General features: G+C 33.0%; 1 protein-coding gene across 1 annotated transcript; it reads right to left on the bottom strand.

The window, feature by feature from the left end:
• Positions 1 to 4,458: 4,458 nt before the first annotated feature.
• Positions 4,459 to 16,289, bottom strand: LOC142627659 (disease resistance protein Roq1-like). The gene is made up of 12 exons (XM_075801532.1): positions 15,718 to 16,289; positions 13,275 to 14,376; positions 12,763 to 13,032; positions 11,884 to 12,672; positions 10,905 to 11,796; positions 8,876 to 9,277; positions 8,570 to 8,793; positions 6,525 to 6,646; positions 6,205 to 6,414; positions 5,857 to 6,033; positions 5,437 to 5,516; positions 4,459 to 4,761 (listed from the first exon to the last, which is right to left on the bottom strand). Exons 1-5 carry the CDS (start codon positions 16,197 to 16,199, stop codon positions 11,119 to 11,121), a joined length of 3,321 nt encoding a protein of 1,106 aa, XP_075657647.1. The 5' UTR covers positions 16,200 to 16,289; the 3' UTR covers positions 4,459 to 4,761; positions 5,437 to 5,516; positions 5,857 to 6,033; positions 6,205 to 6,414; positions 6,525 to 6,646; positions 8,570 to 8,793; positions 8,876 to 9,277; positions 10,905 to 11,118.
• Between the last annotated feature and the right edge of the window lie 878 nt (positions 16,290 to 17,167).

Consider the following 17,167-nt stretch of genomic DNA (forward strand, 5'->3'; position numbering starts at 1 on the left):
AACCACTGGAAACAAATTCTAACCACGTATTATATTATTTAAAAAATATTTTGGCTTATATAATAATTGAATGTAAAATGCATTATGCTTCCTTGAAAAAAAACTAAATTTAAAACACTTTCAAATAACAAATATTGATAGCTTAATTTAGAAAATCTTACATATTGTATCAAGTATCAACTATACTTTGTTAGAAAATAATCACATCATTAAAAAAGGTTTAAGACAAAAGTTTACACGTTTCATCTACTATTTTTATTTTTCATTTAATATAAAAACAAAACAAATTGTCAAAATTTTCCACATATTGCACAAGTGCCGACTAGTAAATATATAAAAGGAGAGGAAAAAACTCCCAAAATATCAAAATAAGAAAAAAAGAAAATTAAATATCAAAACCTATACCTTAAGGGAAGTTTCAAATCTAATCTTAAAATTTAAGACTGGTACAATTAAAACCTTCTAGTTTCATTAGTTTTAAATTTAATCCTGCACTTTTAATACCATATTAATTTAAACCCCCTACTCAAACCTAAAGAGTTCAAGGTTTAAATTTGTAAAGTTTTGATTTAGAACTATGTTTTTGCTGGCTTTAATTTTGTGTCAAATTTGATTGTATTTTTGTTCAGTCATTTCCCTGTATGTTTGTTAATGTAAAGGTTGAGTGTGAGAGTTTGGTAAAGAATTGTGATGATAGTGAAGTTCGCTTTTTTGGATAAGAAAATTAGAATTTCTGTGTTGAACACTTTCCGAATGTGTAGTTAATATAACATATTTTGGATAAGAAAATTAGTGATTTCTGTGTTGAACACTTGCCGAATGTATAGTTAATATAACATATAGAGATATCACTTAACATAAAAGCTTAAATCTATGGGTATGAGCCTAGTTATGTTTTGTTAAACACTCATTTTAGTTGTTTGTATCCAATGTGTGACTTCACTACTCAACATAACTACATTGCTTACCCATGAATATTCTAACAATAGTAGATAATAGGCAAAAATGCAAAACTGACCCTCTAACTTTCTTCAGATTTCATTTTAGTTCTCTAACTTTGCTTTCGTTCATTTTAATCCTTCTAAGTTTCAGATTAATCAATTAAGACATTTTCATTAACTTTTGTTAAAAAATTTTGAAAAAAAATTCTGGAAAATATTTTCAATCAGTAATTGAATTTTTTTAATTTAAAAATTTGAAGAAAATTTTATAAAATTGAAAAATTAATCACAACATATAACAAAAGTTGATGGAAAATCCTTAATTGAATAAACTTAAAAGTTAGAGGACTAAAATGAACAAGAGCAAAGTTAAATGACTGAAATGAAATTTGAAGAAACTTAGATGGCCAGTTTTGCATTTTACCCTAGATAATAAATATGCATGATTTGAGACTCAAAGTAATGGTTAATGAATATTGAGTTAGTGTTGATGGATACTTGTAACTTTAAAATCTCGAAATAGATCAAATTTTGTAGATGGGTTTTCAAAGAATTGTGAATTGAATATCTACAAAATGGAAGTTTCTTGAAAAAAAAAAAATATTGAAATGGGATTCAAGGAATGCCATTGGGTTTTACCTCAAGGCCTTGATTGCCCAGTTTCACCGTTGGAATTTGAAGTTTGTTCCTGTTGGAGTTGATGCCCTAAAATTCAATTTATTGGCATGTCATAAATAATTAAATTGTTTAATTATATAAGACTATTTTTAAATAAACTAATGGGACATTATCATAGTCCATGAGATGCATTGTATGCGATTTATGTGATTTAGTCACAGAAGATGTAAATCACAAGTTCTTTGTAAACTCAAAATGTAGTTCGTAGTCAGTGATGAAATTGGGCGTTTCATCTGCGAAGACTATAACATACCAACTAAGATGATTTGTCTTGATCATGGAAGTGGAGACTTCTAGTTGGTATGTTGATATGTTTTAAGAGTTAAGACATATTGAACTGGACTGCTGTGAGATTTATTATTCTCCTAACAACTGTCAAATGAATAATAAATCTCACGACTTCTATTTACATCAACTCTAAATCCTGAGAGAATAATGGACCTGATTATGAGATGTAGGTTGCTTTGATATATCAGGAGTAAGATCTATTAGTCACAGTCAAAACCTCAGTATGTTGGGCAGCCGCATTTAGTGTTGATGGAACATATATTCTCAAGATGGAATTCATAATCTCTTAACAGAGATATAAAATATTTCCTTGATATAAGTTTAATGAATTTAGTTATTCAGAGAGTTGGGCCCAACCACTTTAGTAAGGAGTTACTAAAGTATATATTTATGAAATTAGATTTCATAAATATATGATGAATAACATAAAGGATTAAACCGGGTACTCAAGGATTAAAATGTAGTAATCTTCAAAGTGGCAGTATCTATTCATGACTTTGTATTACTACGAATATTTTAATGAAGGGGTTGCATGTATAATAAAGTCTTGGGATATAATTTATAGATAAGGCTTAGAGTACAACTATATTTATAAAGTGGTATTAAATATAGTTAATGGTAACTTTGGACTTGTTAAGAGTTGACAGAAAAACTCAAGGCTCATTAGAGCTAGTGTCTTATTGGTCCTTTGTGGTCCCACTCCAAGCCACATACTAGAACCCAATTGGAAAGGCTCAAAAGGCCAGCCAAATTAGATAATCAGTTACAAAGGGAGCAACATACAGAATTTTCTGTAGAGAATTGTAAGAACACTTTTGCGAAGTGGTGTATGTTAGTGTTAGACACTTTGACATTCTTCCTTAGTAAACTGATTGAGAGACCACACATCTTGGGCGTTAGTGGAATTGGAGTGAAGATTGAAAGTGTTCCAAAGTAATTTTGATCTTCAGTTTTGAAATTCACCGCTCCAAGATACACTCTCTTGTTCTTAAATTCTAAAACTTACATAGTGCATGTTATCGATTATGTATGAAGTAGATCCGCTAAATTTCCGCTGCGTATGTTTTGTATGCGATACAAACACCTAATTATCCAACAGTTCCCTCCTGCCATCTTTCAAATTCTGTGTTTTTCTGTTCAAGATTTTCGATGTCTGAATCTTTTTCTGGGATGGTTTCCCTTTCCGCTTATCATTAAAGTCTCAGATATATATAGTAATAGATTAGAGGTAAAGATCACTGGGAACAAGCTACTGTGAGGTCACTAGGCAAAGAAAAGTATATGGACGTTTTGAAACAAAGCTCAAAACGTCATCACTGATGGCAACTGGCAAGTTTGAAGAATTCTATTGACATGTATGGAGTTCAATTTTTCATGTGGACTAAATAAATTCATTTCAAAATAAGTTATCCTGCAATGGCACAAATAATCACCGGATCATTTTGGGTAGATTGCAGATTAAGGGTCCATTTGGATACAGCTAAAAACTGAAAACTGAAAACACTGTAGCAAAATAATTTTTAAATGTGTGAATAATGTTGTGGGTCCCATTTTTAATTAAAAAAAACTGAAAAGTACATGAACAGTGCACCACTGTGCGGTTACTGTTCACGCACAGTGGTGAACAGTGCATCATGTCTCCTGTTGAAATCTGTGCGCAGGAAAAAAAAAAAGGTTTGAAACATGAAACGCAGACGCCAACCTCCCTATCCAAACCCACCCTAAGCAGATCAACACAAAATTAATTAATTCTTAATTTTGCTTTGATAGGAACTAGTTTACACTAAATACTATAATATATATATATAGTGTTATTTGTAGGTTCATGTTATCCCAATTGGTAAAGTTTCTTTTAGTTGAATGAGAAATTTGGGGTTCAAATCCCGCCAATACCAAAAACCAATTGATTTCTTAGTCTAATAATAAAGAAAAAACATCATGAAGCAAACAACATAGATTGAATTTCTATCTTATCTAAAAAAGAAAAAAAGCTTCCATTGATTATGTCACTATGCATTATTTTCATTAACCCTTATTTTTAGGCATGCATGTTCATGTTCTAATGTTCTTCGGATAGATTGAAAAAGTTTAGGGACTTGGTTTTTACTTGCCAATCTCCCTTCGTCATTGATTATGTCATGGCACTAATCTGCTACTAGAACATTGGTGTCTCGTGCTTTGGCGGTCTACAATTTTGCCTTTAATGATTAATTAACGTTAAATTGCAACTTAGAAGTATAAAAGCTTGTGGGGTGTGAGGGTCAAGAGTCGGGGTTCAAGTCTCTAGGAGGGAGCTTCACACACATATACACTTAGATTAGGCAGGAGTAGAATTCTATCTTGTATAAAAAAAAAATTACTCTAAGTGACGTTTCATTTGTTTATAAATATGTTAATTTGCCCACGTTTTGACCAAAAATTATTAAAATAACAACAAAGAAGGCCTTATTTCACAAGATTAATTTTTTAGAAAAAAAAAAGTGAAGAACAAACTCCCAAAAAATCTAACAAAAAAAAGTGAGGAACAAACTGCCAAAATATCTAATAAAGCATGATATAGAGAAACCACATTGGTGCCAATCTCAAAAAGGTTTACATAATAATGTTGCTAATTTTGCAGCGTGAATGATTAGCCAGTTATTTAACATAAATCTGGCCATTCATTTCACCAAAACATTGTCTATATGAAATAGACATCATTCATGTGTAAATAGAGAATTAATTTTTTGGAGGAGTATTGGCAAACTTCCAATGAAAATGATCCGTGTTTTGAAAGCTTATACCACCAGCTACCACCTCTTCTATTGTTACAGCATCAGATATCTCCTTGAGGTCTTCTTCTGTAAGTTTCACCCTGAAAGAGTCAATATTGTTCTCTAGGTTCTTGATCTTAGTTGTACATGTAAAAGTCCAAGGAAAATGAACAAATAATATGTGCGATTTGAGTTGAATCATCACTCTTTCTCATTAATGCGTTAATCACTTACTTTTGCAAATGACTAACCATCTCAAGTGACTCTTCCTTATCAATAAATGAATTTCATTTTTGTACCCTAATTTTCCTTCTATAATAACTTAATAACAAGTGCATGAAAATTTGTTTAGGGAAGAATCTGTTAAGAAAAAATTCCAATATTTAATGTTTCAATGTATTATTCTTTTAAAGCCCCAACTGAATAAACATCAGTGAAGATCAAACTCTTTATGAAAGAAAGCATGAAATGTAGTTCATCTAAGTCATGTCATGTTAACTATTTAACATGAAATGTCATCTATGGTATTAGCGAGGCAGATGGAAAAGCTAAATTGCTAAATTTTTAAAATTTCAGGGACTTGGTTGCAAATTCTCAAATATTAGTGATGAAATTGGAGCTTGTAAATTGCAAGGACTTTTCCCTTGTAGGTATTTTTATTCAACGAACTTGAAGAATCATTGCTCAAAGAAAAATATCAATGTTGCCTGAGAAATTATGCAGGCAATTTGAAAGTCTAACAAATAAATGACACAAAATATTGGTGAAATATGTACCAATAATCACTACTCCTTTGCCAGCGAAAAAAAATCCAGGACCAAGGGGATTGAACTGAACTATTCCAATGCCAAGCTCCCTACATGCACAAAAGCATCAAGATTCAAAGAGAGCATACTCATGCTTCTGGATAGATAATTAAAATATATCGAAATAAAGCTACACAAAGTGAACAATTTTCTTTATTAATTGTAGCAGTCATTTAAAAAAGATAGTGTTATTAGAAACTCAAGAAAGAATAGAAGAAAAATAGGAGAGATATTTAGGATACATGCAATCCAATTTCTCAATCAAAATTTTCACATTGTCACATCAAGAACTGATAAAACATGTCTATGGTGTATTCTTTGAAGGTTTCTTAAACGTGGAAGCATTCAAGAGACAATTTTTTAAAAGCATCATATGTGAACTGAAAAAACCTGCAAAGTGGAATTATCTCCTCTTCGATATCACGAGTCCAGTCCGTGAGACCACTCCATTTGTAAAGCTGTGATGAGATGCACAACATGTGCTCTCCTTATTGTTTCTGGGCTGGGTTCTGAAAAAGCAATATGCTTGATTTTTCCCTCATCTACCAGTTTCTTAAGTTCACTGACCTACATTCAAATAAGTTGTATCTAATGAAATTTGGCAACAAAATCCCACCATCACTACCATGAAATAATTAATTTAGAGAGAATTTGATATTTTCAATTTACAAACAAGAAATAATTCAAAATGGATAAGCATTGCAGGCATGTGATTGCAAGGGCCCGAGAATCACTTACAGTTTCTTCTACGGGTACTTTTGTGTCTACCTGATGCTAATAATGCAGATCAATGTATTGCACATCAAGTGTCAAGACGCTTCATGCTAGCCCCACAGCATGAGTGAACATACTCAGGGCTAATGTTCAATTGTAATGAGGAAATTCTAGTTTATGGATGCCAAATTTGGTGGCTATTTTAAAATTTTCTCTTGGCAACTGCTTCAAGGCCTGAAAGGTATAATTCTTTCAGTTAAAATCATAGAGTTTTAACATGGTCCTCAATTATTAATCAATTCACTAATAGATAATATAGATTGCGCATTGTATGTACAACCAACCTTATTGCCTCTGTGCTACTGTTCTGACATAAGGACCATAATATAATGGACCACTTCCCTTGTCCAATTTATCCTCAAAGGATTATTATTAGCAGAGGATTTGTAATCCTCTTTACCTAGAACTTCAAAAATAGCTGTCATTACATTAGAGAATTTATTCTAGAGGCATATGGTACAAAAAAAAAAAAATGAAACAATAATGCAGTTTCATACTGTTTAAAAAAAATCAATAACTTCAAACCTTAATTTCAATGGGTAAATTTCATCCCAAGAAAATCCCTTAACCTCAAGCAGACTCTTCATTAATTTATTATCACTGTTTAAAAAACTTTTTCCATATTTAGAGCCAAATTTTCCATTGAACAAGGTATGCATATCTTTGACCTTTCCATGCTTGTTTCTTGAATGTATTACGGATCTTATTTTCTTTTTTAAGTTGGTCCAGCAAAAGCCTGACAATATATTGGTCCATGGCTGGTGTCCAATCTGTTTTTGAACACTCTTTACATGTTGGTACAAGGCTTTTGTTGCAATACCTAATCAGTAAAAGTATTTTTATTCATTAAAAACAGATTATACTTCTTGAAATACATATTAATATATAATTTCAATCAATCTTACTGTAAAGTTTTAGATTTAACCTAATTAATTTACCAAGTGAATACTTAGATTTATTATTCAGATCTAGGTTAAAACAAAATAATCATATCATGCAAAGTAGCGGAAAATATTAAGAACACAAAGATCTAATGACCCAGGAAAACCAAACCGGTAAAAAACCTAGGGGGATTTAACCTAACTATCCTCAAGGTAAAAAGCAAATCCACTATGAAAGAATTGAAGTTTGTACAATAAGACTTAGACCACTAACATCCTATTGCTACCTCGAGTAGAAAACTTACTACCATGACCCCATGATAGCTCCGAGTTTGCGAACTACTTCTTTCATTGATCTGCAGCAACCACAAGTTCTCCTACTTGTGACTTTGAGACTCTACTCAAAGGTTTAAGATCTTCTTGAAAGTTTTTTATGCAGCAACTGAAACAACCATCAAGTTCTTGATGTGAATCTTGATCTTGATAGTTCAAAGTGTGTGTATGAAGGTAAACACCTCTAGATAGTACAAAAGATTCAACACACAACTTATCAAAGACTCTAGAGAGCTTTTGGGTACAAAACCCTAGATCTACAAAAGAGGCACACTCTTCTCTCTCTAAAAAGCCTTTTAAAAAACGTGCTTAAGATTTCCTTTATATACTAGAAGAAATAGATCTGAAACCTTAATCTTTAATGGGCTTGAACTGCTATTTAGGCTGACTTAAAATTCTGCAGATACGTGTTTCGATCGGTCGAGCCTATCTTTTGATCGATCGAACCAGGCAGTTTTTGAACTTTTCTTTTTACAGCTTACTTATTCTTGAATCTTGACTTGAATTACCTTGAGTATTGTCTAATAATACCTATAGACTCTAGGATTTATATCTAAACAAGTTTGTGTTCACGATTTGCTAATTGTTCTAAACTTTTAGAACCTAACACTTACTGCATCTAGTTCCTAGCTACTAAATGAAGATATAAACTAAATTACAATCACTTCTTGAAAACTAACCATCAGGACCAGTCCAATCAAGTGTTCACAAAGCCAACCGAACGATGTGCTCATTTTTTGTGTGGGTGGGAGTAAAGGTGATTATTTCTCCTATAATCTGGACAAGTTTGCAAAGCAGCAGCAACATGTCTTATCATTAGGTTCAGAATCAGCTGTAAGCACATTACTCATTCTTGTGGAAACAGACAAGGGTTGACTGCCTAGAGATTGGCTATAAGTGAGATTCGGTATACAAATTTTGAAGACAGTATAGAGTCCATCTATCTTTGGATATACTCACAAGAGAAGGGGGGTGGGGGTGGTTGTTGCTTATGACTCTTTCTTGTTTTATGCATACTTTCTGGAATTAAAATAGTAGTGAAAAAATAATTAAAGAACTAGATAGCAAAACGAAATCATTCACTATGCAAAACAGGTTCAATTTAAGAAAAACACCAATAGCATTTTTTCCAATGACAATGACAAATGCATCATTTCTGCTGATCCATGACAGGATATAAAAACACACCCATATTCACTCCTTGAATGTCATCGTCAAAGTCTATATCATGACTTGATAGGCTGTATCCTCCATCTGCTGTTGTATGTGCATATATGAAGCACAAATCATTGAAGTTCATCAATGCTTTTTTTCCCTGGAAATGTTCCTCTGGATGAGCCTGCACATATTATTTCAAGTCACTACTCCCTGTAACACCAAAGGTAGAGTTTAAATCAAAACATTAGCAAAAACTAATGCACCTTGATGTAGACATCCCAAACATGATGACTGGCAACCACCATTTGTTTAGTATCATCCCATGAAAATCCATACTGATCAAGCAGACTCTTTACATCATTGATTTGAGTCCATAAATTAGGGTAATGACCTTCCAAGACCTTTTCGTTATATGGGGATCCAAAATAGGCTATGAACATGGTCAGAATATCAGTCCAAGCTTCTTGTTGAATATGTTGCCCATCCTATTCTTCCTATGCTCCTTATCTAACAAAAGATCAATACAATAGCACTCCATTGCTGGTGTCCGGTTTGTCCTTGTGCGATCACAACTTTCAGGTGTTTGGGTGCCCATTTCTCCCCTACAACATTGGGACTATCATTCTAGTAAGAGTCCTTTGCATCCTATCATAGTGTCATGCTAGCTTCCAAGATAAAAACAATAAGTCAACCCAGTCCTTAGTTATAGACGTGGCAAATCCATTCAAAATCAACAAAAATATCTGAAACCCATTAATAAGATTAGCACACCTTTTCCAATTCGTTTAACAATTTAAACTCAAACAGAAGCAAATACAATGCATATACCAATCTGAGCTAAAGTTCTACAGACTAAATATTAGCCTTTGTTTAGTTGCTGAGAAAGCTGAAGAGAAAAGAAATGAAGATACTGAGTCCTTCATATTATAAAATTTGTGGGGGTCTCTCAGAAAATGAAAACCCAAGGATTCATTAATAGAGCATGTGCACTTTTTGCTTATCTATTTCTAAACTAAAAATTATATAATTTCAAAATAAAAATTCAAATGCAAATCAGTAATCGAAGTGAAGCTAATAAAGAGGACATGCACAATAGCAGCTCAAATTCTACATATTAACACCCTGTTTCCCAAGAAGACCAATAGAAAAGGAAGGGGGAAATATTCAGTTATATGTTGTTTGGGTTTTCATAAAAATCAAAATCCTATGACATCAAAATGAAACGTCCTTTATATTAAAGTTCCTTTTTCAGTTTTGGCGTTTCCTACTATTTCTCAGTAAGCAAACAGAACAACGTCCTATACTCTTTTCCCTGGAAAACCTTGTGGAGCCTGTTTGGATGTTTTGAGTGCCATACTTTTCAATGAATAGGAATAACCTGCACCAGTTCAGGAATATATCAGCACTTTTTGGTTTTTTGTAATTCAGTTGTTACAACAAGTGGAAGAGAGGCATTCAAATCCTAATTCTTCTCATAAAAGAAACCAGCTAATATCACCATAAGGCTCTTAGAAAATATATTAGTTCTTTAAAGTTTGAAATTTGGGAAATCTTTTTCCATGTGTTGGTCTGCAATTGCTATCATATATGTCAATGTGTCCTATGGAGTTGTATATTCCCAGCTACATTCACTCAAGCTAGCTATATCAAACTAATCCCACTTTGCCCATTAAATATGCTCAACTAAAAATTCAATAATTCTAGTTTAGCCGAGTAATCTTTTTGAGTATGATCAATTAGATGTTGATCTTGTTGGTCTAAAACATTATATGTAGTGAGGTTTGTAAGTTAGTTTGCGTTTGTGACAGGTTTTGTTTGAATTTGTGTTTGTGAGTGGTTGTAATCCAAATTGTTCATGAGGCTTGGAATCAGCCAAACAAAATTAAATATTTTTGTCTTGGGTGAATGTTTTATTTTATTGTTCTGCTGCCCCAAATCACAACTTTTGCCTTTTCTCTTTACTAGTCCTTTAACTTGTACAACTTAATTCTTATTTCTTGAAAAAATTTGAGAAATTTTTGACCATGAAAAGAAATTGAAATCAGCAACAGATCAAATGACCAAATTGTAGCATTAATTCTGCTTTTTGTTTGCATTACTATGTTTTCAAATTGAGTTATTCCCCCACGTGAATGAGCCTATTAATACAGAGAAAGAGAAAGTGACAAAAAAAAAAGTACAGAGAAAGAGAGATAGAGAGATAGAGAAGTGACAAACACACCCAAAGACGCGAATAAAGCAAAGTAACTAAGGAGGGGGAGATACTCTGGCATTCAACAATGCAAAACAAACCTCAAGGGGTTGGCGTAGTGGTGCCCTAGGTCTCATGATATTCATGAGATCTTGGGTTTGAAACCTCTTGTCGACACCTAGAGATCACCTCAAGGAATTCTTCCACGTAATAACCCAGCGTGTATAGAATAGGAGAACTGCGCATGCCCAGGGGAATAGTCAGACACTCATCATTTATCGAGGGAAGATCCACTAAAGACATACCCTATCAAGCTCACCACCAAAATTGTCCTCTACTGCAACTGCAGATTACACGAACCCCGCACCTTCTAATGGTAGGAGGCAATTTTGTGCTTTCACTAGTCCAACAAGAGATTCTACATGAAACCCTAACAAAATTCCTGGAACCTAGATTCAAGTCTTTGAATAGCTGCTGCAATGAGCTTTGAGGTATATAATAAAACCACAGATGACCAATGTTCATTTCTTCAAAGAGTTGCGCTTTGAGCTCCCGTTTGAAACCATTGATGGAAATGTGGACATTACAAACATAACTGTAATTAATTCTCTTCGGCATACCAAAAGCAAAGCAGAGAGCAAGTGTGTGAAATTCTGATCCAATCCAAAATGATATGGAACCTCCACTCTGATGCTCGAACAACACTGGAATTATATTTCCTGGTGCAACAATTTCATAGCCACATCTAGTGTCTTCAAGATCAGAATTCAAGTATTTAGTTTCACGTTTATGGAATTCAGTTACAAGTACAGAGAAGTCAGAGGAGGATAACCATAATCCGTTACTCTCATCTTCATCAGAATTCAAATCCTCTTTTTTAAATTTAACATTCTCGAAAGCATATTCTTGGAAGATGTGCCTGCAGGTTTTCTTGAACCCTCCGAACCTTGAAAAACTTTCTGTTTGTGGTGGATGTCCTAAAATTTCTCCGAACTGCATTAAATTAGTAAGTTTTTAAGAAAATTGCAGTTAGTAATCATATTTGTTTCTTCATAGCTTGAGAGAGAGAGAGAGAGAGACCTGATTCGATAATTCGCTTGATGATTGTGAATCCAAGGATAAACAGTTTAATGCATGTACTTTTGTTATGCTTTGTGGAAGACTTGGAATATTCTGAAGCAATTCGCACCCCTCAATATGAAGCGTATGTAATCTGGTAAAATCGATAATTCTTTCTGGGAGGGTAACAACATTGCTATTGTATATGTATAAATATTTCAATGTGCGGGTGCAACACGAAGTCAAGATAAAATCTACTTCTGAACGAATTTCAAAAAAGCTTAGTGTTAGTTTGATCAAGCTTGGAAATATATATCTGAAATCCTTTGGAAATATGACAGTGCCATAAAGACCAAGATCGGAAAGATGTTGCAATTCATAGATGCTCCTTGGAAGATGTAACAAATGGTCATAGGAACCGAAGAGTATGGTCTTAAGCCGAGTGAGATTCCCAAATGATGGTGGCAACACACCAATACTAGTCTCTCCCATTTCTAAATACTTTAAACTTTTCATCTCTGGATGAATATTAGGGAACTTCTTAAGCTTTGAGCAGTATAAAACATTAAAATATTCAAGAGATTTCATCATGAGGCAATCTGGAAGAAGTTGAAGTTCAGAGCAACCCTTGAGGTCCCACACTACAAGCTTATCAAGACGTCCAACAAATTGATGAACCTCCACTAAATTATTACAATCACAAAGAACCAATTCTTTTAGGTTTGGGGTGGACATTGATAAGTCAAGTAATTTCGTAACGTATTCACAAGAGCGAAAATCCATATATTTCAGGGTTTTGGATTGTAAGCTCTGCAACAACAACAACAACAAAAAAAATTGAATTCAGCTTCAACAAATTTTAAAATATACTATGTTATAAATACAAATGATCATTCATACCTTGAGAAGCTTGTCCAATCTAATGTTGCTCTGTGGCATCTTAAGTGCAACGATTTTTTGAGGACAAAAGGAGGATGGCAAGAAAGATGAAGGATATTCACTCCAATCAAGCAAACTTAATGCATTAGGAAGATATTCAAAATCTCCATAAATGGGTACATTGCGAACTATAAGCAACCTGAGATTCTTCATCTTAGAAAATCCAATTTTGAATTGCTTCTTTATTGGTTCAGGCGAGCACAACATTATGCCTTGAATTTCATCCGATCCCTAGTTGGACAAAGCTAAGTGAATCACATCTTACAATAGAACTGATCAAAATTATAATAACTATTAATTTTAGACCAAAACAAAGCATACTACTAAACTTGAATTTTCATCCACAATAAAAAAAAAATTAAAAAACATTGAAGATGAAAATTCATTGCATCTACCATGTATTAAAAAAAAAAAAAAAAAAGAAGAAGAAGAAGAAGAAGAAGAAGGAAGAATTGATTCAAAATTACTTATACCTCATCTTCAATTAGCACGCTAACAGCATCCTCATAGCACCATATCCTACTACGTTTTTTGAGATTTTTTGGTGATTCTTGTCGAACAATTTCCCGGCCCATTTGTTGTATTAAGCCATGCATCATCAATTTGTTAAATTGATCAACAATTATAAGACACTTATCAATAAGTTTTTGAATACCATAAACTGGGTATAAATTGCAACCTTCTAGTATATCTACAACATAATCCTTATCGAGTCCCTTAAAGAAACATGCAGTGTCAAGGAAAATATCTTGTTCAGTTTCACCCAATCCATCATAACTTCTTTTGAGTTTTTTCTGAATTTCTTTGTTAGGAATTTCTTTATATTGATCTAATGCACTTTTCCATTCACATTTAGGTCTTCCACATAAATCAGCACCCATTATTTTTAGAACTAATGGAAGACCTTCGCCATAGTGTATAAATTGGTCAGCAAGTTCCCAATAACCTTCCTTAGGTTCATTTCTACAGAAGGCATACATACTAAAGAGTTCGAGAGCTTCATCATTATTTAGTTCCTGAACCTTGTGGATTGAATGATGTTTTCCAAAACTAGATAGCACTTGTTTGTCTCTTGTAGTTATAATGATTTTACTCCCATAAGCAAACCAATCAGATTCACCAAGCAAATTTTCTATTTGTTCCAAATTATCTACATCATCGATAACTAAAAGAATCCTCTTACAACATAGTCTTTTCTTTATAACATTGATTCCTCTATCTTTGTTGTCCACCTTCAAATTTCTATCCCCTGAGATCTCAAAAAGAAGTGTCTCTTGTAGTTTGATTATCCCATCATTTGTCATTGAGTTTTCTCTGACATTCTCTAGATAGCTAAATCCTTCAAAACGATCATAAATTCTGTTAAAAATAGCTTTTGTGACTGTGGTCTTACCTATTCCACTAGGGCCATAGATCCCTACCATGTGAACATCATTCGACTCAATATCTAAAAGCATGGCTTTTACACGAGAATTTATTCCAACTGGATATTTAGTAACAAATAATGGCGAGCAATTTAATCTAGCATTTGAGACTTCTTTGACAATGTCTTGAATAAAATGGGATTCGGGGTAGCTGCCAAGTAAATTCAAGAAGTTCAGTTTGTGCATTAAATTTGAAGTACTATCAATGAAAGCATATGGCATGAACTAATTCATAAGTTTGATAAATATCAGTATGTTAGCATTTTATTTTTCATTTTCGCAAGAAAATTTGGTTTTAGGCTTACATTTGCACTTTTTTCTTTTTGGGAATATAATTTGGGTAGATACAATTCCTTAGGTGTATATTGATTTTTTTTTTTTTTTATACATCGATAGTTGTGGGGGTGATGGGATTTGAACCCTAAATGTCATCATTAGAAATATCAAGAGGTGCCAACCAATTGAGCTACAAGGCTCTTGACACTATATTGAATTTAATTGTCATTACAAAAAATAACTTTTTTTTTTTTTTGCTTTATTGGTCAATAAAACCATGTGTTTGAATTTTGTTGAGGAGCCTAATGTACTTTACCTAATTTTTGTCCAAATAGTTTTAGCCATCTATAATGATTTGGATGGAAAATCCAGTTAGGTGATAGCTTATATTTACTAGAACGAAAATTTAGAAATTAATCATTAAGATATTTTGGGTACAAGTTTTTTAAATAAATAATAAGTGGGAGAAACTTCCATGTAATAGGTAAAACAAGGTCAAAATTCAGGTACAGTACCTTAAGTGTTGTTCCTTAAGTTCTTTTCTTAAGATTCAGTCATGTAGCTATTTAACCTAAAAATATACTTACATCCTATGAGAAAAAATTCATATGACAGAATCTGAGGAATCTAAGAAACATAACCTAAGTACTGTACCTAAGTCTTGATCATAAAATAAAGTATTGGGATAGACTTGGGTCTAATACATCCTGGACCCAAGTACTTTAAAATTCTTCCATTTATACCATTGGTTGCTAACTTCCTTAGTTAAAGTAAGAAGCCAAAAGAAATAATAAAAAAATAATAATAATAATAACAATAATAAAAATAATGTAGCCAAAAAAAACTAGACTAAAATATTAGTGGAAGCTGTTCTTTAACAGTAAAATTAATGAGCATAACAAGCCACTAAAAGTAAAACTCATGAAAGCACAAGTGTTGTCTTTAAATCCAATGATCTTAAAAAAAAATAAAAAATAAAAAATAAAAAAAACCATATAAATCACATAAAATTGGTGATCATAACACACCCCTCCCATTTTAATCAAAATATAGGACACATGACATTTAAATTTAAAAAAAAAAAAAAATCCATTAACGATTTTTTTTAATTTTAAAAAAGTCACATAATTAAACCACAAAATTGAATAAATGCCATTAATCTCATGTACGGCTAAAATTGGAGGGGATATAATCTTTTTGTTAATTAAACACATACCATTGATTGTAGTGCCAACCTGATATATTAGCTGTATCATGTAGAGCTTCTCTCCATCTCTGAATCTTCTTATTATCCTTAAATTTTTCTTGATGCTTATCTAGGGCTTCCCCAAATTTTCCCTTTTGGTTACGTACATCGGATGGATACACGTTGTAAAAAACTGGTCGCACCTCCATCTGGTCATTCTTCTTACACTCAATAATCTTGACAAGTTCATCCAAACACCAGGTGGAAAATGCATAATTTTCAGAGAATACAACTATTGAAATCATTGAATTTTCAATAATTTTGAGAAGTTCCTTAGAAATGTTTTCTCCCCTTGGGAGTTTATCATCAACAAAGGTTTTAATACCATTACGATCCAAAGCCTGATACAAATAACCCGTAAAACCAAGGCGGGTATCTTCACCTCTAAAACTTAAGAAGACTTCAAAGTTTTTGCGTTGGTGGGTGACTCTTTTGCTGGTTATAAGAGCCATTAGGATTTTTGAGTAGATAGTTGGGAAGAGCTGAAAGAAAGAAGGAAAGAAATATAGATGAGATGAAAATTTGGAAGAGATCGATGAAGGTTGAGGAAACAATTTGGACGCAGATAACTCCTGGATGCAAATGACGCATTGACTAGGATCATCAATATATGACTCAGTAAAGTGACCGACATTCATATACGTGTTGATGCTGGCAGAGAGAGACGGGAGGGAATTCACACTTTCACACTCTGTAGCACAAGTGAGACCCACGCGGTTTTGCATAGGATTCTAATCCTATGGAATACTCCAGTATCTACCAACTAATCAGTAATCACCACCAATATTTGTAGAGAAATTATTAGGATGGTGCACTGCACAAAATTTGGTAATTAATTCTATTATTTATTTTATGTGATTGTTTAAGTTCACTAAGTGTCTGATGCTACTTGGGATTAGGGAGCAGCTCCATTGCTAATCGTGTGCAGCAGTTTCGGTCTTTGGTGGTATCATTTATCTTATGCTGAAAGTAGTCATCTTTAAAACTACAGCACCAAGGGTGGAGATAGGAATTTTTGTTTGGAGAGAGAAATTGTATCACTAATATATCTATCAAGACAAGTTTCACACACATATATATGGCAAAATTTTTTAAATAACTATAAAAATCAAACTATATTATTAGTTAGCCAAGGTTTGAAACTAATTTGGTATATAACAAATCGAGTCCTTTGGACTCGATTTTCGAATGCTAAATCGACTACTTTGAAGTCGATTTCAACATTATTTGTAGCTGACGTGGAAAGGTGGTCCACGTAGACATAGAACTCGAGTCCATTGGACTCGAGTTCTGTCAAATAGAAATCGAGCCCTTAGGACTCAATTTCATTTTGTTCATCATCTTCTCCCTTCGTTCTTTTTTCTTTTCTTTTTTCTCCATTTCAGGTCCCGTTCTTTTCTTCCCTTCTTTCTCCATTTCA

Source organism: Castanea sativa, chromosome 3 (assembly GCF_040712315.1).
Source record: "Castanea sativa cultivar Marrone di Chiusa Pesio chromosome 3, ASM4071231v1".
In the NCBI taxonomy this organism is placed as follows: domain Eukaryota; kingdom Viridiplantae; phylum Streptophyta; class Magnoliopsida; order Fagales; family Fagaceae; genus Castanea; species Castanea sativa.

Bases quoted from the DNA above. Each gene is read 5' to 3' on its own strand.
- LOC142627659 (XM_075801532.1), bottom strand. From the start codon at position 16,199: ATGGCTCTTATAACCAGCAAAAGAGTCACCCACCAACGCAAAAACTTT. The intron at 13,033-13,274 runs GTATAAGTAATT...TTGTCCAACTAG, and splicing joins GCGTGCTAATTGAAGATGAG to GGATCGGATGAAATTCAAGG. The intron at 12,673-12,762 runs GTATGAATGATC...TTGTTGTTGCAG, and splicing joins GATTGGACAAGCTTCTCAAG to AGCTTACAATCCAAAACCCT.